A 23,761-nucleotide genomic window follows, 5' to 3' on the forward strand; every position below is an offset into this window, starting at 1 on the left:
CCTTCAAGAAGCCTTCCCCAACTATGTCCTCATTTCCTCTTCTCCCTTCTACATCACCATTGCACTTAGAATTGTACCCTTTATTCATCCCACTCTTAACCCCACGTCACTTATGTACATGCCTGTAATTAATGTAACTATATAAATGTCTTCTCCCCCTATAGACTGTAAACTTCTTGTAGGAAGGGAACATGTCCTCCAACTCTGTCATATTGTACTCTCCAAGTGCTTAGTAGAGTGCCCCGCACATAGTAAGCACTCAATAAATATGACTGAATGATTGTTCCCCAAGAAGCTGCCTCTGTAAATTGCCAGCCCCTGAACTGAGTCCTTCCTCTACTTATCCTCTTGCATGTTTCTGTGATGGTATTCATTCATTCATTCATTCAATCATATTTATTGAGCACTTACTGTGTACAGAGCACTGTACTAAGCGCTTGGGAAGTACAAGTTGGCAACATGTAGAAACGGTCCCTACCCAACAGCGGGCTCACAGTCTAGTCTAGAAGGAGGATGGTATGGAATAAATAATCTGAATGAAATATATGCAATCCTGGGGCTGATTCATGCCAGGGAAAGTTCATCATTATATTCAAAGACTCATTTGCAGTTTTGCTCAGAAAACTGTTCTTATAGAAATAATGTCCTCTATAGTAGGTTTCCACAACTCAGAACCATGTGGAGGAAGCCAGATGTCAATATTGAGCATTCCACCACATAGCTGAAGTTTGACTTCTGGCCAAACTTTTAATAAACAAAATTTGTTGACAGGCTTTTTACCATCAGCCAGTAAAGAACATTTGGTTGTTGGAATTTCAGAACTGTAGTAACTGGTTGGTTCTTTCATTTACTGTGCAGATGGAATCATTCTTCTTGTGTATTTAATATCAAGATGGATTTTTTTTCCCAGTAAATAGCCACCATGATACAGCGAATATAATCTGGTCCTCTCAGACTATTATTTATTCTTGCAATAACTCAATATAAGAAGTCTTTGTGTATTTGTTTTTACTAGGTCCTAAAGGTGAAATTATTAAGAAGCCTGCCAATAATTTCCCCATAACAATTCTTGCCTTGCGGCTTTTATTCACCCAGACCGACCTCTATTGTATTAGGTATAAAATTAGTGGCTTCACTGACATACTTTATGGCTTTATTAAAACCAAAGATTTTATATTGATAACTCTGGAGTCTACAGTTATTTCCCCCAGTGAAGGAATTGTGAGTTTTGGTCCCATTCCAAGGTAATTTGTAAACCAAAGAATACAGAAATGTTCACCAAATGCAAAACCTTTACTGGAAAATCAACAAATGGTCCAGCTGCTTTCTGGCACATCTTGCTAATAAGGCATTAACAGTTGTGGTTAGGATTCTTTTTCGATGATATCATCTGCCACAATCCCTGCCCCAAGAGCCATTTCAAAAGACCCAAGGTAGGTTAAACTGATCTCTGCATGGCTTCCAAGCATCACTTTGGCTCTTTTATGAAGTGAATATGTCAAGGCAACCATTTGGGGTTTCCCAGAAAACCCCCAGGAGGCAGAGGGGAAAAGAAAGAGGGACCCGAAATTTATATTAGAGACAGAAAAGCCAGGAAAGTTGAGGGAGGTGAGGGGCAGCCCTGAAAAGTAGAAGGAACAGTAGAGACAGCATGGCCTAGTGGATAGAATATGGGCCTGGAAGTCGGAAGACTGCAGGTCCTAATCCGGACTCCACCACTTGTCTGCTGTGTGACCTTGAACAAGTCACTTAACTTCTCTGTGTTTCAGTTCCCTCATCTCTAAAATGGAGATTAAGACTGTGAGCCCTATGTTGGACAGGAACTGTGTCTAATCCAATTTGCTTGTACTGCCCCAGCACTTAGAACAGTGCCTGGCACATAATAAGCACTTAACATCCGTTGTTGGGTAGGGACTGTCTCTATATGTTGCCGATTTGTACTTCCCAAGCACTTAGTCTAGGGCTCTGCACATGGTAAGTGCTCAATAAATATGACTGAGTGAATGAATGAATGAATACCACAATTATTATTATTATTGTTAAGGAGAAGGAGAAAGACAGCGGGCCTACAGAGCAGAGCTTTTGTCAGTGGATTTTCTACCCCTGAAGAACAACTATACAGAACAACTTCTAGACTGTGAGCCTGTTGTGGGGTAGGGGCCGTCTCTATATGTTGTCGACTTGTACTTCCCAAGCGCTTAGTACAGTGCTCTGCACACAGTAAGCGCTTAATAAATACAATTGAATGAATGAATGATCTATGGCCTAGTGGAAAGAGGACAGGACTGGGAATCAGAGGATCTCGGTTCTAATCCTGACTCCTTCACTTGTCTGCCATGTGACCAGAGAAACAGCATTGCATAGTGGATGGAGCACTGGAGCACAGCAGTGAGAAGGTCATGGCTTCTAGCTCCCGCTCTGCCACTTATCTGCAGTTTGACCTTGGGCAAATCCCTTCACTTCTCTGTGCCTCAGTTACCTCATCTGTAAAATGGGGTTTGACACTGAGCTCCTCAGGGGACAGGGACTGTGTCCAATGTGATGTACTTGAAACCACCTCAGTGCTTAGTGCAGTGCCTGGTACCTAGTAAGTGCTTAACAAATACTACAAATTATTATTATTATTATTAACTTCTCTGTGCCTCAGTTAGCTTATCTGTAAAATGGGGATAAAGATTGTTAGCCCTATGTGGGACATGGACTGTGTCCAACCTGATTAGTCAGTATGTACCCTATGCTTAGTACAGTGCCTGGTACATAGTAAGCACTTAACAAACACCAAAAAACCCCCAAACTCTACTGATTGTACACATGCACATAGCACCAGGCACAGCACAGGGCAAAACAAATTTTTCTTAAGGTAAGGTTTTCTAAAAACAAAACCCCCTCTATATAGAGAAACAGCTATTACTTTGTGTGCACCAGTAAGCAATGCTGAAGTGCAGAATCCACATAAGTGATCACCAAGGAACATCAAAAGGAACTTCAGTGCTCTTAGGAAAATTGTGATTTCAGAGCTGTCATAGTACCAGCTGGTTGTTCCACTTACTGCAGATATGGAATAATTTTTCTGGTGTATTTAAGAGCTCGGTGAAACCTTTTCCCTGTAAATAGGCAACAAAATGACAAGGGATTTAATATTTCATATTGTACAAGGGCATCTGGTAAGAACTGACAGGAGACTACACAAACCTAGTGTGGATCTCCAGGTGAGATATCCTCAGTTTTCCACTGGCTGATCCAAGATCGCTTCCAGTGAGATAGTGCCTATACAGCTACCTTACGGTAGACTGTCAACTGTCCTATCGCCTAATGTGGGCAGAATTGTGTGCTTCTCTAGAGATTAAAAGCCCTGTTCCACCTAGATACCATTAGAATTTAGCACAGATTGAATGTGTGTATTCACTTTTGCCCATCTTTTAATCTATTTTAATGACTGGCTCCTTCTCTTGGACTGTAAGTTCCTTGTGGGCAGGGAAGGTGTCTGCCAACTCCGCTGTACTGTAGTCTCCCAAGTGCTTGGTACTGTACTCTGCAAATAGTATGTGCTCAACAATTACCATTGATGATGATGATGAGTTTGCGTGGGTGTGTCTACATGACTGTTAGTAAAGTTCCTGACTTCATCCTGGGAAAACATTTAACTGAAGATTTCAGTGCCATTTTAGGTTCAGCAGATAAGTATCATTCTGCTCTTCATCTGGGGAGGGAGTGGGGAGAGCTGGGGTTGGGGGAGAGCAATTTTATTAAAGGCTCTTAAAGCTACAAGGCAGGAACTGAGTTGTTCTCAATTTCATTTTTATTTTCCATTTGATCACGGTCACACTCCTCCTCTTGGGGATTACAACAAATGAAACCAGAATACCTCCTAATATTATTTATTATTCCTTAGATAACTGTGGATAGCACAAATTTTTCTTCTTTAAAAAAAAATGTCGTTTCCTTCAACCTCTAACCTTCACCAAACTTCCTATCGGAAACTCCTGCCCTTGAGTTTCCCCAAAGCTATTCCCACTGACACTTCAACTAATTAGCTATTGTAACAAGAAGATAATAATTTCCTTGGATTATTATCAATATGAAATTGCTTATCTTTGTATAAGGGTGAACACTGATTTTTGTTTTCATTTTAGAAACAAAACCATCATTTATTAATCCAAACTACAGCAATTGCATTTACAACATTCATTGCATAAACTGGACATACAAAGTTGCCACCTCTGGTAAATAACAGACATACAGTATACAATATATTTGCTGAATACATAGGTTCAAACAATATGGATACAACAACTGTTCATTATACATACTTCAACCATCGTATTTAATTAATTACTAAGACACAGATCCATGAACTACTTTGGGGTCTCAGTACAGTTAATCTAAGGGACAGAAACACAGTTGAGAAACAGTAGCTGCAAGGAATGCAAGGAAAACTAACCCATGTTAGTCTCATCAGGCCCCAAGGACACCCTTTGGACCAACTCTCACTTAGAACACGAAATCACATCCATCAAAGCTCACCACGATCTAAGAAAAATGTCCATGCAACCCAATTCGGGGTGGGGGGTTCCCCCAGAAAGAAATATCCAACAGTCATTGCCTTATTTCTTTAGTACGTTAGTTTGCTATTGGGGCAGAAGGAAGAGGGGACCCTTAACTGCAGTTCCAGCTGCAAATAATGTAATTTTATTTTTTCTTCTGAAGTCTGGAGCAGGCTTAGAATCTAGAAATGTAGAGGTAATGCTCATCATTCTAATGTCATGTAATCCACACTGATGATATTCTTTAATTTTGGCAGCTGTTTAACTTGCATGAGTGTTAGTACTGGAATCATTAGTTTCTAGGCAGAGCGAACTACAACTCATCAGATCTGATAACATGGAAGAGGGTGACGTTGTAAAGTATTTGATGCCCATTGTTCCAGGCATAAAGGGCTCTATCCTTCGGGTTGTAGTCCAACATGGAAATGTGGGAATATTTGTTCTGGAACGGGATGTCAATGTACTCGTACGTTGAGGCATTGGTCTGGTACGCGTAGTGAACCTTGGTTCCTCCAGAGTATCCGTTGGTCACATAGAGAGTACCGCAGATGATGAAGGCCTCCCCAGCACTCCGTTTGGGGTAGCTGGTGTTCCAGGTTTGGAGGATCTGCAGGGTGTTGGGATCCAACTTGCTAATCACAATGTTCCCCGCATTCTGGTTGGTGGCATAGACAGCCCACAGGCCATTTTCATCCACCATCAGATCAATGTCTGAGTGGCCTCCCCAGGCGTAGTGGTACATGTTGTTATAGCCAGCGTAATCCAGGCTGCGGGTCTTGAGGATTGTCTCCGTTTTCAAGTCAAATCTGATGATTATGTGGCTCTGAAACTTGTTGAAATAGATAGACCCATTATAGACCACCTGACCAGTCCCCGACCAAGGGTGAGGGAGGCGGTGGGAAGTGAAATTGTCCGTGTTCATGAAATCAATCAGAGATTTGTATTCTCGGACAAAACGGTTGTTGTGATAGCCATCCATATACCAAACCTGGGTGAATGACAGACACCATTAGTGTTACAAAGGGCAAACAGAAGCAGCCTAACAAACAAATCCCCCCCCCCCGCCCACAAACAAGCAGCCAATTGGCTTAACCAACTGGGAAGTTGCCTGGCTTAGTGAAAAGAGCACAAGCCTGGGAGTCAAAGGCCATGGGTTCTAATCCCAGCTCTGCCTCTTGCCTGCTCTGTGTGTCTTTGGGCAGGTTGTTTAACCTCTCTGTTCCTCAGTTCCCTAATCAGTAAAATGGGGATTCGGTACCTGCTCTCTCTCCTACTTAGACTGTGAACCCCATTTGGAAGCTGTTTAACTTGTATCCACCCAAGCACTTGGTAGTGCTTGACATAAAGTAAGCACTTAACAATTATCATTATTTAAAACTGAACAAGAATTCCAGGACTGAGAAAGTGGACTAGGGAAGTGATTGTTTGGATAAGCGAATTACTTGGCTCCCCTTTAACTTTATATAATGATGGCATTTGTTAAGCACTTACTATGTGCAAAGCACTGTTCTAAGTGCTGGGTGGGATACAAGGTCATCAGGTTGTCCCATGTGGGGCTCACAGTCTTCATCCCCATTTTACAGATGAGGTAACTGAGGCTCCAAGAAGTTAAGTGACTTGCCCAAGATCACACAACAGACATGTTGCAGAGCCAGAATTCGAACCCATAACCTCTGACTCCAAAGTCCATGCTCTTTCCACTGAGCCACGCAGCTTCTATATGTTGTATATGTTACTTCAACAGATGAGAGAAGATGGAAACTATGCTGAAAGAGATTTTGCCAATTTCGTCAGAGGTCCCTTTAGGATCAAAGAGGAAAGAGCAGCATAGCCTAGTGGGAGGAGCACAGGCCTGGGAGACAGAGGACCTAGGTTCTAGTCCAGGCTCTGCCACTGGCCTGCTGTGTGACCTTGGGCAAGTCACTTCAATCAATCAATCAATTTTCTGCATTTATTGAGCACTTAGTGTGTGCAGAGCACCATTCTAAGTGCTTGGGAGAACATTGCAGAGTTGGTAGGCACATTCCCTGCCCACAATGACCTTACAGTCTGAGGTGGAGACAGACATTAATATAAATAAATAAACTACAGATATATACACAAGTGCAGTAGGGCCGAGGGAGGGGTGAATAAAGGGTGCAAATCCAAATGCAAAGGTGACACAGAAGGGAGTGGGAGAAGAGAATGATTAGACTGTAAACTCGTTATGGGCAGGGAACATGACTGCTAATTCTGTTGTACTTCCCAAGCAGACAGTGCTCTGCACATAGTAAGTGCTCAATAAATATGATTGACTGACTGATTGAAGAGGAAGTGGGGGCTTAGTCGGGGAAGTCCCCAAGGAGGAGGTGGGCTTTAAATAAGGCTTTGAAGGTGGGGAAAGTGACCATCTGTCAGAAATGAAGAGGGAGGGCATTCCAGGCCAGAGGTAGGATGTGGGCAAAAGATATTCATTTCTCTGTGCCTCAGTTTCTTCACCTGTAAAATGGGGATTTAAAACACGATCTCTCTGCTACTTAGACAGGGAGCCCCATGTGGAACAGGGACTGTGTTTCCAGTCTGATTATCTTTTATCTATCCTAGTTCCTAAAGCAATGCTTGACACATAGTAAGTAGTTGACAAATACCATAACGCCCACCCCACAGATTCTTCATCCTGAAAGGTTAGAGGTTAAATCACAAGCAAGCATCTCTGCCCTCTTCATTTTTCTAAAGTTGATCTTTGAAATTTATCTAGACAGGTTCATATGTCCAATCAGCAAATATATTGTCTCAGACTTTACTCATTTGATGATCAAACACAATTAGTGTCGGAAATCTAAAATGAATGTGACGAGAGAAAATTAAATCTCAACCAAAGTCCCTCTAGACAGGCATTAAAACTGTGCCAGTTCAATAGTTTCAGGGGTAACTGGAGGCCAAGGTCATGTAGAAGGGTAATTTTGCCTTTGCTCTGACTGGGGATTATGTATTGTCATTTGTGCTTCCTTCCAGCCTCATCACGTTGGCATCTATTAAATTATACCTTCTGCTGAATAGAAATCCGTTAATTTGGTATTCAGGATCATATGAGTGTAATCACTCATTGTCACTGAAAATGTATTCAAAAGTTCATATCAGCCGAAATTCAGGCACTCCCGAAAGTTTCACAGCCATTGGCCTCAGAAAAGACATCAGAAACCAACTATTAGGTTTTGAGTTGTCACTGGTGATGCTTTAGATTATGACTTAAATACCAGTTGACTAGAGAAACTGTCTAGACTTTTTCCAAAAGGCTTTAGTCATTTGCAATCAATATGGGAACAAATTATGAAGCAATGCAGTTAGAGAGAGATCTGCCTAGCTAATGGCATTCGGTATGCATCTGTCTGACAATAAGACAGCTGCTTTATCCATCAGGAGCTCTCTCTGCTTTAGACGAGATTAAGAATTCAGTACGTGGAGAAATGCCTTTCAGGTTTGGCTCTGCAAATGAATTTTAGGGGGAAAAGTGACCTTTGTTCCTCATTTCCTTATCAACATTCACCTAGGTCCTGGTCCACAGGTGTGCTTTTTAACAGCAGAACTCTAAATCAGATCTGAGGTGAAAGACTTGATCATATCTATAATCACGAACAACCCCTAGCCCTGAGAGACCTCTTCACATTCCCAATATCTGGATCACATACCTCAGCTAGTGAGGCTGATAAAATCAGCACAGGGCTACCAAGATGTTTAAAAACCATCTTGCTTCTTTCCTTCTAAAAACCTGACACAATACCCTTCTGTGCTTCCAACTATGATGGCACAGCTCCAGGACCTACCTCCAGAAAGCCCATAGCTCTTTCACATGGATTATTATCTTTTTCCTCATGGAATTTTGGTGATGAACGGCGGAAGTAGGGTAGGAACCATTATCCCCATTTTAGAGATGGGGAAACTGAGGCTCTTAGAGTTGAAGTGACTTTTTTATGGTTTTGGTTAAGTGTTTACTATTTACCAGGCCTTGCGCTGAGCACAGGGGTAGATGCAAGCTAATCTGGCTGGAAACAGAGTCCTTGTCCAATGCAGGGCTCAGAGTCTTAATTTCCATTTTATAGATGAGGAAATTGAGGCACAGAGAAGTTAAGTGTCTTGCCCAAGGTCACATGACAAACAAGTGGAGGAGCCAGGATTAGAATCCTGGTCCTTCTAACTCTTGGGCCCATCTACTAGGTCATGCTATATCTTACTACAAGCCAAGGAGTTGGGAGCCCAAATGGGACTAGAACCTGGCTCAGTGTGTTTTCCACTGATCAAACTACCTTCTAAGAAATAGTGCCCTGATAATCTTCACTCTCTTCCTTTCACAAATAAGCAAGCATAGCCCAAGTCGAAAGCATTTTCAGAGCAGATTACCTCCTCATCTATTCTACGGGTGGAAGATGACTCCTATCAAATTATGAACGTTCCTTCTCCCTCCCCACATCATAACCCAACAATGCAAAATCAACATTTATCCTGACTTCTTATCCCTCCCTTCTTGTCCCACCCCATTCACATCTGGCAGACCACTGCCATCCCCATCTTCAAGGTCCTTCTAAAATTACACGTCCTCCAGGAGCTCTTCCCTGATTAATCTCTCCTCTCCCCACCCTATTTTCTACCCTGCTGCCATTCAGCACTTTTATACCTTCTAAACAATTAAGTATTCATACCCTTCGCTGCTCTTCTGTACATATTCTTACAATCTAGTGCCTCTTCCTACCTACAATCTACTTTGCTATCTATCTCTCCTGCTAGACTGTGAAATCCTTAAGGGCAGAGATTAAGTCTACTAACATTATTAGACCCTCCCAAAGTGCTTGGAAAAGTGCTCTGCACACAGTATATAGAGAAGCAGCATGATCAAGTGGATAAAGCACGGGACTAGAAGTCATAAGGACCTGGGTTCTAATCCTGGCTCCTCCATTTGTCTGCTGTGTGACCTTGGGCAAGTCACTTAAATTCTCTGAGCCTCAGTTCTCTCATCTGTAAAATGTGAGCCCCACGTTGGATAGGAACTGTGTCCTACCTGATTAGCTTGGGTCTACCCCAGTGCTTTGTACAGTGCCTGGCACACAGTAAGTGCTTAACAAATACCATAAAAAAGTACATGCTCAAAAAATAGTATTGATCAACTGATTGATTGATTTTTTGGGAAATGGGAGGAAAAAATGGACCTTTCTTGCTTAAAAGAAGAAAAAGGCACGCACATCAGTCCAGGGAAATGCTGGGGAAAGCCCTCTGTTTATATAGAGTTTAGGCATGACTAATATCCAAGCTGTATGGATGAGTCCATATATGCACACACACACACACAACAAAAATTTAAAAATGAAAGCAAAATCAAAGTGGTCTTTATTTTGGAGGTAACAGTGTAGTCAAAATTGGAAAGGAATTCCTTCCAGAACTGTCAGCATGTCCTAAAGCCAAATGTGTAATCTATATCCACTTAATGACTGAGGCAACAGTTCTGGCCAAGTATGAAGACACTTGTTTCTGGATAATAATAATAATAATAATGGCATTTATTAAGCGCTTACTATGTGCAAAGCACTGTTCTAAGCGCTGGGGAGGTTACAAGGTGAGCAGGTTGTCCCACGGGGGGCTCACAGTCTTAAACCCCATTTTACAGATGAGGTAACTGAGGCACAGATAAGTTAAGTGATTTGCCCAAGGTCACACAGCTGACAATTGGCAGAGCTGAGAATTGAACCCATGACTTCTGACTCCAAAGCCCATGCTCTTTCCATTGAGCCACACTACTTCTCACATGGCTGGATGGTGCTTTCAGTCAGGTGACACCGCAATGACAATGACAGAGTAACCCTTCCTACCCATGTCACACCCTACATTTCCACAGTCTCTGCTGTGACTACGTTTCCATCTTTTAAAATGCATTTTTACCTTTCACAGGGTGGATTTGGTTCATTCATGAGGACACAGTGAGATTTTTTCAACTTGAAAATACATCCCATTGTTGGGTAGGGACCGTCTCTATATGTTGCCGACTTGTACTTCCCAAGAGCTTAGTACGGTGCTGTGCACACAGTAAGTGCTCAGTAAATATAACTGAATGAATGAATTCCTAGAATGGGTCTCTGGCCTTAAGCCAGTCTAGAGCCACAAGTCGTTTACTCATGGCTCCTTCATCCCATCTCTTTTTCCCTATCAAAGAGTGAACAGGAGCTGTGAAGGTTTAGGTTTCCACACCTGCCTCTGGGGAACTTCTCTCAAACTCAGCTCTTCTTCAAAAGAGCAACTTCCACATCAACCGGATGCAGTTCTCTTTATCTTGAGTACCAAACTCAACCATGTTTTCACAGGTGCTGGGCTAAAAAAACCCACCAGCTACTGCTAATCCCTGCAAGGAAGTCATCTGTGCAGGTTCCCCCACCATGACCAGAGTCCTCCCTAAGATGAATTTCTGGTACCCTGCTAGGAGAAGCTAGAGTGGGGCTCCATCTCCAGCCTGATCTGCCCCCCAGGGAGGCTATCAATTAATGCTATTTATTGATTACTCACTGTGAGCAGAGCACAGTACTAAGTGCTTGGGAAGGTGCAGTACAACAGAGTAGGTAGGCACACTCCCTGCCCACAAGAGGGTTATGGGAATTGGCACATTAGTGAACACACACGGATTTTCACATACACCCCCCAAAACCAGTGGGAGGGGTATCCCATTCTTGGCCCATTTTTTCCCAGACACCTGAAGATTCACCCATGGCCATCAAGTGACAGTTGATTTTGAGACTAAGAGGGAGATCACTTCTTAAGAGATGGCCAAGAAGAATGAATGAGTGGATGTAGAGAAGCAGCGTGGCTCAGTAGACAGAGCCCGGGCTTTGGAGTCAGAGGTCATGGGTTCAAATTCCTGCTCCGCCAATTGCCAGCTGTGTGATTTTGGGCAAGTCACTTAACTTCTCTGTGCCTCAGTTACCTCATCTGTAAAATGGGGATTAAGACTGTGAGCCTCCCATGGGACAACCTGATCACCTTGTAACCTCCCCAGCACTTAGAACAGTGCTTTGCACATAGTAAGCACTTAATAAATGCTATCATTCTTATTATTATGTAGTGGTGGGAGGGAGCTAGGTAGGTGAGGGGATTTGGGGGACCTTGTGTCTGATGGTTTTGATTTGCAAACCAAGTAGTTAACAACATCATCAGGGGCAAGCGAGAGGGAAGTGGAGCTTCAAGGAGAGTGTAGACTTCTTGTGGGCAGTGAAAGAAAGTGTTTCTTTTAAATTCTGTACTTTCCAAGTACCTCATGCAGTGTATTGCACCAAGTGGATTCTCTAAATATATTACTACTACTACTGGAAGAACAAATGGGTGGGTCCAGAGAAATGGGAGTTAATGAAAGAGGAGAATAGTAATAATAATAATGATAGTATTTGTTAAGCGCTTACTATGTTCAAAGCACTGTTCTAAGTGCTGGGGGGATACAAGGTGATCAGGGCTCACAATCTTAATCCCCATTTTACAGATGAGGTAACTGAGGCCCAGAGAAGTTAAGTGATTTGCCCGAAGACACACAGCCGACAAGTGGCGGAGTCAGGATTAGAACCCATGACCTCTGACTCCCAAGCCTGTGCTCTTTCCACTGAGCCATGCTGCTTCCCCTGCAAGCAATCTTGTTGAGTGGAAGAACGGGCAGAATTGAGACAGGTAAGTATGAATTAGAAGAGGGTGAAGTGGGGCTGATGCTTGGACTTCTGCCAGCAGCATTCATCAGCATCAATGCAGGAGCAAGGGAATTCAGATAGGCAGGTGACTCAGACCTGGGTGTTGGTGGTATAAGATTGATGAAGGGACAGTGCTTAGAACAGTGCTTTGCACATAGTAAGTGCTTAACTAATGCCATTAAAAAAATTTTAGGTAGTTGAGTTAAATGCAAAGGACTTGGATTTGTGCATTAGCAGAGGCGTGGCTAGGAAGGGATTCCCAACGGAGTATGATGGTCTGAGATAAGAAGAGGAAGTCTAGGGATTGGAGAGCTCTCTCAGGGGAGAGGATGGTTTTACAAGGAGGCCATTTCAAAACAAACCCGAGAATTCCCACATGTGTTACTCTGAAGGGCTTAAAAGATATCGGTCTAGTAAACCCCAGAAAGCAGAAGAAAGAAAGAAGGAAGATGCTCAGTGGTCCTCTCCACTAAGTAGACTGGGAAGGGGTCTTGATGGGATTGCTAAGGGTCAGAAGGGAAAGAAATGGAACTTTTTCCAAGAAAATGATCTCAGGCCAAGATTAGGAAGAGTCCTATTTAGGGAAGGTGGGGTTGCTTGAGAGGAATTCCCAAAGACCCTCACAAAAAGCTGGATATACTGGTAAAGTAAGAATTTGTTGGGAGGTAATCCCAAATGCTGAGCTGTCATTAGATTCCCTTCCATTGCACGTAAACCCGTGGGTCAGCTTCTCCACTCGGTGTCAAGAGGTCTGAGGGGAGAGCACTGTTGCCCCTACCTCAGACAATTAGCTCCCTGTTGGCAGGGACCATGTCTACTAACTCTATAGACAGCATAGCCTAGTGGGTAGAGCATTGGTCTGGGAGTCAGAAGGACCTGGCTTCTAATCCCAGCTCCTCCACTTGTCTGCTGTGTGTCCTTGGGCAAGTCACTTCACTTCTCTGTTCCTCAGTTACCTCATCTGCAAAATGGGGATTGAGACTGTGTCCAACCAGATAACCTTGTATCTACCCCCGCACTTTTAATAGTACTTGACCCATTGTAAGCACTTAATTAATACCATCATCATTATCAACTCTGATATACTGTGCTCTCCCAAGAGATTACAACAGTGCTCTGCACACAGTAAGTGCTTAACAAATACCACTGATCGACTGTCTTAATTTTCTCTCCTTTATAGTGGAAGATGGGGACTGAACTAAATAAAACTTTGCAGTGATCCGTGGATCAGCTCTCACTACTGGTGCTCACTACATGTGTTGCCGACTTGTACTTCCCAAGCGCTTAGTACAGTGCTCTGTACACAGTAAGCACTCAATAAATACGATTGATTGGTTGATTGGTGCTGCAAATGATCAAAAGGTGTGTGACGCTAAAGGGAGGGACTAAGTGACATGCTTGAAGAAGCCACTGATGAAGGCTGACTCCAAAGGATCACATAAGAATAAAAATGCCTGAGGTAGCCCATCAGATTAGCAAAGACTTGGCATTCCCAAACTTAGAGTTTCAAACTTTTTCTGGTACCCAGCAAAATCAAAGGTAAGCCAATTTTATTTACTTTTCTATTTATTTTGTTAATGATGTGCATCTAGCTTTATTTCTATTTATTCTGATGACTTGACACCTGTCCACATGTTTTGTTTTGTTGTCTGTCTACCCCTTCAAGACTGTGAGCCCGTTGTTGGGTAGGGACTGTCTCTGTATGTTGCCAACTTGTACTTCCCAAGCGCTTAGTACAGTGCTCTGCACACAGTAAGCGCTCAATAAATATGATTGAATGAATGAATGAATGTCAAGCTTAGCCTTTCTACACCGGTGAAAGCCAAACTCTTTGTGTCCTCTATCCTCTTCAGAAAAGGCAAGGCATGGCATAGAGGATAGAGCATGGGCATGGGAGTCATAAGGACCTAGATTCTAGTCCTGGCTTGCCATTTGTGTGGTGTGTGACACTGGGGAAATCATCTACTTCTCTGTGTCTCAGTTACCTCATCTGTAAAATGGGAATGAACACTGTGAGCCCCATGTGGGACAGGGACTGTGTCCAACCCCATTTGCTTATATGTACCCCAGCACTTGGTAACTGTACCTGACACATAGTAAATGCTTAAATACCATGATGATGATGATTGTTCGTATTAAATCATCAGTTTGTTCTCATTCCCCAAAATTCTCCTTCCCTGTTCTTTGGGTGGTTGGACTTTCTCACCTCCTACAAAGCACTGGCTAAATGCCTGAAGAAGTATACCATGAAACTAGATAGGTTTTCAGCAAATTCCTGGCCTTCTACATCTTGGTGATAAAAATAAGATGGCCCGAACCAGAAAAAATACAAAATAGAGGGAAGAAAAGTCTACTAATCCAAGTCAGTGGGACTTCTGCAAGTGGATGAAGAGAGTCTGTTGACTTTGTCAGGGGCCTTTATATGAGAGCATTGGGAAATATTGAACAGTGACTATTCACAGCCCCCTGCCATCATGTGATGAAAAGAGGCAGCATCGTAAAATCCTCGGTCAGGAAACATCTCTCTTTCTACCTCACAGTGATGGTGTGAAAATAAAATGAAGTCATTTTGAATAAATGAAACTTCTGGAGAAATAAAAGTTCTGTCCAAATTCAATGTAGTATACTATGAATTTGCAGGGAGTGACTTTTTTGATGACACCTCTACCAGCTACAAACTTGTCCCTTTGTGGCCCAGGAAATTTCCTGTTTCCCAAAATTTGACTAGAGATATTAGTCCAGAATTCTTTATCTAGTAAATTGATTTTTTTAAACGGTACTTGTCAAGTGCTTACTGTATGTCAAGCATTGTTCTAAGCACTGAGGTAGATCCAAGATAATTAGGCTGAATACAGTACCTGTCCCATATGGGGCTCAAAATCTAAATTGGAGGCAGGAGGATTTAATCCCCACTTTACAGATGAAGTAACTGAGGAACAGAGAAGTTAAGTGACCTGCCCAAGGTCACACAGCAGACAAGTGGCTGAGCTGGGATTAGAACCCAGATCCTCTGACTCCCAGCCCATGCTCTTCTCACTAGACCATGTTGCTTCCCATTAGATATTCCAATTTCAAACATGTCTGTTTCCTGCAACATCATCAAAATGCTCATTTAAAGATGGATATTGTAACTATCTAACTCATCCATCAGTCTGTAAAATTTGTTTTCTTTATTTTCTGAATTTAAGAAAGTTTCAGTTGTTTCCAGGAATATACATAATGTTGTCCAGATGTGTATGGCTGGTAATAAATGTAGATGTTTCATATTTTTAGTATGTAAGTAGTAGTAGCAGTAGTACCAGTAGTAGTTGTTATAATTGTTGCTGTTGTAGCAGGAGAAGAAAGAAGGGGGAGAAAAATAAGGGGAAGGAGGAGAGGAGGAGCAGTAACATTTATTGATATTATATGTTGTCAACTTGTACTTCCCAAGTGCTTAGAACAGTGCTCTGCACATACTAAGTGCTCTATAAATACGATTGAATGAATGAATTTATTGTGCATCCACTCAGTGTGGTGCACTGAACTAGGTACTTGGGAAGAACAGATCCCTACCCACAAAAAGTTTGACTTTAATAGGGGAGACAAACATAATAGTGCTGGGAAATAAATGAGAGACTAAAATTTGAATTATTTAACCTCCTCAGGCTTATTTTCAGTAATGGATAATAATAGTGGTATTTGTTAAGAGTTTAGGAGGTGTCGAGCACTATACTAAGTTCTGGTGTAGACACAAGATAATAAGATTGGACACAGTCCTTGTCCTCCATCAGGCTCCAGACTAAGTAGGAGCAAGAACTGCTACTGAATCCCCTCTTTACAGATGAGAAAATTGAGGAACAGAGAAGTGAAGTGACTTGCCCAGTCACACAGCAGGAAACTGATGGAGATAGGATTAGATCCCAGGTCCTCTGATTCTCAGGCTTGTGCTCTTTTCACTAGACCATGTTGCTTCCCTAATGCATATTACTGATGAATCTGTAAATACCTCAGACAAGAGATAATGTTGTCTGGTAATCGCTCAGTTTGAAATTACCTTATTACCACTCACCAGTCGCCTGTGCACTTATTAGCATTCAGTTCAACCCAGTGTGGGATTTGTGCCTCTGCTCATAGTTGGTAAGCCCTCTCTCTTCTAGAGATGGGTTAAAGGAATGGTTTAAACAGTATGTTCCCTGAGAAGGAAATCAGCCACCACATTATCGAAGGAATCATCCAAGACTGGGTCTCAAAAACTGACCAGTTATGACAGAGATCAAAGAAATGAGAGTGGCATCAGGCCTTGATGATGCTGGATAAGTGATTAGCTTATAAAGAGGGTGGAAAATGATGGGACATACTTCTTATTATTAAAAGCAATAATAGTAATTGTGGTATTTCTCAAGCAATTATTATATACCTGACAATGGACTAAGTGCTGGGGGGGATAGAAGCAAAATCAAGCTGGGACACAATCCCTGTCCCACACAGGGTTTACAGTCTTAATCCCCATTTTACAGATGAAGGAGCTGAGGCCCATAGAATTGAAGTGACTTGCCCAAGGTCACACAGCAGACAAACGTTGAAGCCAGGATTAGAACTCATGACCCAGGCCCATGCTCGATCCACTACATCATGTTTTGAGCCCCTTGCAGGGAGGGGATAGTGGCTGATCTGATTATCTTCTCTCTACCCCAGTATTTAGATTAGTGCTGGGTAATGAGTGAGTACTTAATAAATACCAGAATAAATAATCAGAATTTGGGAAGCAGCATGTCCTAGTGAATAGAGCATGGACCCAGGAGCCAGAAGGACCTGGGTTCTAATCCCAGCTCTACCACTTGTCTATCCCAGCACTTAGTCTAGTGCCTATCATATAGCAATCACTTAACAAATACCATAAAAAAAGGAATAATACAATTTGGATACTGCCTTTCTGTTTGAAACTCTTCCACTCTAGACTGTAAGATCACTGTGGGCAGAGAATGAATTTGCTAAGTTTGTTGCATTGTACTCTACCAAGTGCTTAGTACTGTGCTCTGCCTACACTAAGTGTTCATTAATTACCATTGATTGATTATGATGACAGTGTCATGTAACTGTGTGGCATCCTTGGGGTAAACATTTATATTTTCTCATAAAAACCATAGGGAAGCTCTTTTTGTAAATGACTGGAACATTAGAGATATCCTTGTCCTGGGATTTTATGAAACAAAGCCAAATGTAACACTTTAGAGTTGTTGTGATACTAATCTTACAGTACCATGAATGTTGAAAACTTTAAAAGAAGGCCAAGAATTGACAGCTAAAAGAAGCAGAATGAGAACTATGGATATTATAAGGTAGGAGAATGTCAACGATCTTTTAAGAGTTCATGAAAAGATTCAACAATTAACCCACTTGGGCAATCAGTCATATTCTTACTTGCCCATGATGTGTAACAATTGTAATAATATTTATAATTATGGCATTTGTTAAGTGCTTACTATATGCCAAGCACACTTCTGAGCACTAGGGAAGATACAAGATTATCAGGTTGGACACAAACTGTGTCCAACAAGGGGTTCACTGTCTAAGTAGGAGGGAATAGGATTTAATTTCCACTTTACAGATGAGGTAACTGATGCCCAGAGAAGATAAGTAACTAGGCCAAGGCATGTGATGGGGTAGGGATTAGAACCCAAGTCCTCTGACACCCAGGCCTGTGATCTTTCCACTAGGCCAAGCTGCTTTTCTTTGTGCTGGGTAAAAAGTACCTCTAGGATAAAGGATGGATAAGAATTTTTCGTCGGCTGGCACACTGTATTTGTTGGAACCTCTAACTACACTGTAGCCAGTGACTGCTTCAGGAATAGGAGACATTTCAGATAACAAAGGAAAATTTTTCTCCTACAAAGAAAGCTCCAGGTTATCCCAGCAAGGCCTTCTTTGTGGCTTTGGATTATAATGTAGCAACAAACTTGTGCCCAGTTTAACACAGCTAAGCTGGGTGGGACATGTGAGGAGAATGAGTGACAGCAGGAGACTCAAACAGTTGGGGTTTGGACAGCTGAAGCTGGGAAACAGAAAGCAAGGAGAACAGTTAAAGACACAGTAAAACCAAGCTTCTGGCAATGCTGTATCCCAGATGAATACTGAGAGTCAGATACTGAGGAGAGACAAGCATGGTGCACTTCTATCAGGAAAGTAATGGCTCTCTGAGGAAAAGAGGAACATGAGACAAGGAAACAAAAAGAAAACAGCACCAGGCACTGAAAACATTAACCACCTCAGCACAACAAGGAACAGCCTTTTTAATAATAATAATAATGATAATAATAATAGTAATATTGGTATTTGTTCAGCGCTTACTATGTGCCAAGCACTGTTCTAAGCACTGGTGTAGATACAAGGTAATCAGGTTGTCCCACGTGGGGCTCACAGTCTTCATCCCCATTTTACAGATGAGGTAACTGAGGCACAGAGAAGTTAAGTGACTTGCCCAAGGTCACACAGCTGACAAGCGGCAGAGCCAGAATTGGAACCCATGACCTCTGACTCCTAAACCTGTGCTCTTTCCACTAAGCCACACCACTTCTCCTCGCTGCTTTTGTGTGAGCAAAGTAGCTGGGACTGTGCTCAGTGTAACAAGCATGGCCTGGGGGTGTCACAGGACGTGGGTTCTAATCCTGACTCCCCCACATATCTGCTTTGTGACCTTATGCAAGTCACTTCACTTCTCTGCATCTCAATTACCTCATCTGTAAAATGAAGATTAGGTCTGTGAGCCCCAGGTGCGACAGGGATTATGTGCGACCCAACTACCTTGTATCTTCCCTTACCCTTAGAACAGTGCTAGGCACATAGCAAGAGCTTAACAATTACCACAATAATAATAATTATTATTATTACATGCACTCATAGAAGAATTTCACCATCAGTGGAAGAATTTCACTATTAGTAGTCACTTTTGAATATGAAGGACAATTATATTTAGATAATAATGCTGTGCACAACTTCCAGAGGTCAACACCATCCAAGTGCCACTTCAACCTATCATTAAAAAAGTGATGACAGCATGGGGAACAGGAAGGGGTTAGGGGAAAAAATAATGAAATGATATCACCAAATTCCCTCCCACCCCATTCATCCCTGTCCCTGGTTAAAACTTGGTGGAGTCGGAGAATAGTGGCATAATATCACCTATCCTACGTCAACCGTCGCTCAGTCTGCCATTTGCCAAAGACTGCCCAAATACACCAGGAGAATGGAGGAATTTGTTTCTCCTGCTTCTTCTATCCCTCTTCAAGGGTGGGATTCAAAGGCAACAAGATACTCCCTCCATGGAATACAGGAGGCATCAGGAAACCATGAACATCAGTGTGGCTGTCTGGTTTTTTTTTCAGTTAAACAGTGATGGAAAGGCCCAGCGGTGTGGCCACCTGGAGGAGTGTCTGAACCTGTGTCTAAGAAGGCAGGGTGGGCGAGGGAGGCGCCTGAATATGACTGGGGAAATTTAGTGTTCATTCAGCTGTGACTGTTCATGTTGTGTGGAGGTGGTCCTGCAGATGGCTCTGACTTAGCTATGGCTACTTGGTTAATACACCCCTCTCTCTGGAGTCTAGGCTGACTCCTGCCTCCAAAGCAGTTGACAAAATGCTTCTGGCTTTATTCATTTTTCAATCTTTCCAGTTAGCTCAAAGAACCTCTGGGAAATGTCAGCTAGCGAAGTGGATGCCACTTTACTCCTGGGAGCCAATATAACCCTTACTCCTCTTTCACCGAAAAGAAACAGTAGAGGACACCATTTGGACCAATGTTTGGCTCTGTTCTGAGCTCCAGGATCCCTTTCTAAAGCTGGGGCTAGGGAGAGGAGAGAGGAGGAAACATCTAAGAGGATTGGTAGGAGAATGAGAAGTTCACAGGATGGAGAAGGCAATGACTTTGAGAGTCAGATCCACAACTAGAAAGAGACCTCTCCCGACCAGAGAGCAAAGAATGTCCACTGGGCTAAAGATACTCTTCCAGAGTCCCTTCCCCCTCCCCTCACTCAACCTGCAGATTAAGTAGTTGTACCACAAAAAGTACTCTGAATTTCTAGAACACATCTACTTTTCCAAAGTGCTTTCCCATACTTGATCCCATTTTATTCTTACAATATCTTTGTGAGGTAGGAAGAAGCACATATGCTTATCCTCATTTTCCAGATAAGAGAACTGAGGCACAGAGAGGTTAAGTGACTTTCCTGAGGTCACACAGCAGGCCACTGGGAGAGCTGGCACAAGAGGGTGGGAAGCAGTGTGGCCTAGTGGAAAAATCACAGGCCTGGAAGTCAGTGGATCTGGGTCCCAAGTCAGGCTCTAACGCTTGTATGTGACCCTGGGCAAGTCACTTCACTTCTCTGTGCCCCAGTTTCCTCAACTATAAATGGGGATTAAATCCTACTCCCTCCTACTTAGACTGTGAGCCGCATGTGGCACAAGGGCTGAGTCCTAATAATCTTAAATCTACCCCAGAGTGCTGGATACACAGAAAGCTTTTAACAAATACCACGAAATAAACAAACCATAAAATGGAGATTCAAAACCTGTTGTCCTTCCTGCTTAAACTGTAAACCCCATATGGGACAGAAACTGTGTCCAACCTGATAAACTTTTATCCACCCCAGAAACTAGAACAGTGCTGGATACACAGAAAGCTTTTAACAAATACCACAAAGTAAACAAACCGTAAAATGGAGATTCAAAACCTGTTCTCCTTCCTGCTTAAGCTGTGAGCCCCATGTGGGACAGGGACTCTGCCTCACTTGACTAATTTGTATCTTCCCCAGAGCTTAGAACAGTTCTGGACACATCGTAAGGGCTTAACAAATACCATAATTTTAAAAATAAATTAATTAAGCTCAAGTCTCCAGACCCCTAGACCCATCCTCTTTCCACTGGACAATGCAGATTCTCGTCCTATCATGGGGTCTCCCCGCTATGCCTGCCGTTAGATCAACCAAATATAACTTCTCTTTATAACTCAGAGAAGGAGATTCTATCGATAACCATATTCCAGGTTCTTCAGCCTCTCATCACCAGATGATTCTGTCGTCAAGGCCTCACTGAAATCCCTACCATCTCCCAAATTATTTGGGGGCAGCAATTCTTGGTAATATATTCATTGTTTAATATTAGTACCTCAAATTGACAGCAAAGATGAACGGTCACCAAAATCTGTTCTGTTGTTGTGATAGTATTTGCTAATTGCTTTCTGCCCTTCTGGGGGTACAAAAAGGGAAATTTTGCCATAATGAAGACCCACCCCCAACCCAACAGTTCTGCATTCCCTCAACTTTCCAAACCTCCTGTGCAGACCTTGGCTTAGAAGACAAACACCACAACATGATAGTGGGGTGGAAATACTCAAAATGTGAGAACAGGGATATCATTCTTCAAATCAGTGTACCTTTCAGGAGAAAGGGCCTCCGTATCTATTTGCCTTAGTCCTTGAGATTATGAAACATCAAGTCAATTAAAGACACTTACCCGGTTATCTCCTTCCGATGCCAGGGGGTCTGTCATCCAGGAGCCGAACCTCGATCCTGAAGTTTTTATCGTAACCGGGTCACTTATTCCTGTCAATTTGCCACAAGCTGCAAAAAGGTACAATGTAGTAAGTAATGTATTGAAATGGTTAAGGGACAGTGAGGAGAATGTACTGTTCCCAGCAACCCTATGTCTAATCAGTAATGGAGTGATTTATCTAATGCCACTCACAGCTTGGGAGTTGGAGGCAAGGAGATAGGGAGGCAGGATAGTTCCATTCTGATCTGGGGTAACTGTCACACGGGGTCACCCCTTGTTCTTCTCAGTCAATCAATGATATTGAGCGCTTATTGCGTGCAGAGCACTGTACTATTTGAGAGAACATAATAGAGTTGGTAGACATGTACCCTGCCCACAAGAAGTTTACAGTTGGCTCAGTGGAAAGAGCATGGGCTTTGGAGTCAGAGGTCATGGGTTCGAATTTCGGCTCCACCACATGTCTGCTGTCTCACCTTGGGCAAGTCACTTAACTTCTCAGAGCCTCAGTTACCTCATCTGTAAAATGGGGATGAAGACTGTGATCCCCATGTGGGACAACCTGATCACCTTTTATCCCCCTCCCAGCACTTAGAACAGTGCTTTGCATTATAGTAAGCGGTTAACAAATGTCATTATTATTATTATTATTATTATTATTATTATTATTATGGTCTTTTCATATCCCTTACCTCCAGGGCCCAGAGAAACCCTACTCTCCAGCAAACTGCTACTCAGCAGAAGAAGTTACTTCATATCTGCTTCCCTGGGGTAACTAGTCTGCTGAGTCCTAGCTGATTCCTTCTAGTTCTATAGGAGCAGGACTGGAAAGCCCCATATTGGCACAACTCAGGCTTCAGATGAGCAAATCTCAGTCAGTTTAGTGCAATTATTTTTTGTCTCTCACTCTCAAAAATACCCAGAGGTCACCTACCATGTTTAGAAGAATATTGCTGCTTTTTCAACATCTGCATGGATTCAAATATCGTCCAGGGGGTGCTCTGGGCTTTTTACCCAGTCTAATAGCCAATTCCTTGTGCACACAGAGTGGGAAGAGGTTCCACACCAAACTCTGAAGTCCTGGTGTGTCTCTTCCTGCCTCTCTCACAGTCATGCTTTGGGACTAGGAGTCAAGCCCACCCATCCATAAGACTCAGGAAGGATATGGTCAAGTGAACCTCTATGTCCTCAAACTCAAGACCCTGAGCACTATCTACCCATCAATCAATCAAACAATGGTAAGGGAAGCAACGTGGTCTAATGGAAAGAGCCTGGGCATCAAAGGACCTGGGTTCTAATCCAGGATCCCCCCACTTGTCTGCTGTGAGCCCACTGTTGGGTAGGGACTGTCTCTATATGTTGCCAACTTGTACTTCCCAAGCACTTAGTACAATGCTCTGCACACAGTAAGCGCTCAATAAATACGATTGATTGATTGATTGATTGTTGTGTGACCTTGGGCAAATTACTTATCTTCCCTGGGTCTAAGTTACCTCATCTGTAACATGGGGATCAAGACTGTGAGCCCATGAGGAACACAGACTGTGTCCAACTTGATAGTCCATATCTACCCCTGCCCTTAGTACAGTACTTGACACAGAGTAAACACCTAACAAAACCCATTATTATAATTAGTTATTGAGTGCTTACTGTGTGCAGAGCACTGTTCTAAGCACTTGGGAGAGTATATTAGAGTTGTATGGCATGATCCACTAATTTGGAAACTAAGCATTTTTTTGCAAACATTTTATTGGTTGTTCTGCTAGGAAATTCTAGTCAGTCATTACCTCTCTCACACATCTCCACTAAAGGAAGGATAGACTAGCCTAGATAAAGAGGTTTAATCTAATGGCTCATTCCTCCAGAAGCTTTGCTGTTCTCTGGAGATGCTGAGATAAGTTAGGCACAGGAGCATAGAGGTAAGGAGAAACTCTTTGTGTCAGGATATCTTTGCTAAAGGGATACTTCTCTTGCTAGATTCCTTCTCCAGCTGTGTGTGTCTCTCAGT

At 42.7% G+C, this 23,761-nt stretch overlaps 1 protein-coding gene across 2 annotated transcripts in view; it reads right to left on the reverse strand.

Moving 5' to 3' along the window:
* Positions 1-3,787: 3,787 nt before the first annotated feature.
* The window catches only part of OLFM1 (olfactomedin 1), a 64,906-nt gene continuing 44,932 nt past the window's right edge, over positions 3,788-23,761 (reverse strand). For both annotated transcript variants that reach the window (XM_038744923.1, XM_038744921.1), the window contains exons 5-6: positions 21,718-21,824; positions 3,788-5,532 (exon numbers count right to left, since the gene is read on the reverse strand). In XM_038744923.1, coding sequence (XP_038600851.1) covers positions 4,858-5,532; positions 21,718-21,824 — 782 coding nt within the window. In that variant the 3' untranslated portion in view covers positions 3,788-4,857. The remainder of the gene's footprint in view (positions 5,533-21,717; positions 21,825-23,761) is intronic.

Source organism: Tachyglossus aculeatus, chromosome 4, assembly GCF_015852505.1.
Source record: "Tachyglossus aculeatus isolate mTacAcu1 chromosome 4, mTacAcu1.pri, whole genome shotgun sequence".
NCBI classification, from domain to species: Eukaryota; Metazoa; Chordata; class Mammalia; order Monotremata; family Tachyglossidae; genus Tachyglossus; species Tachyglossus aculeatus.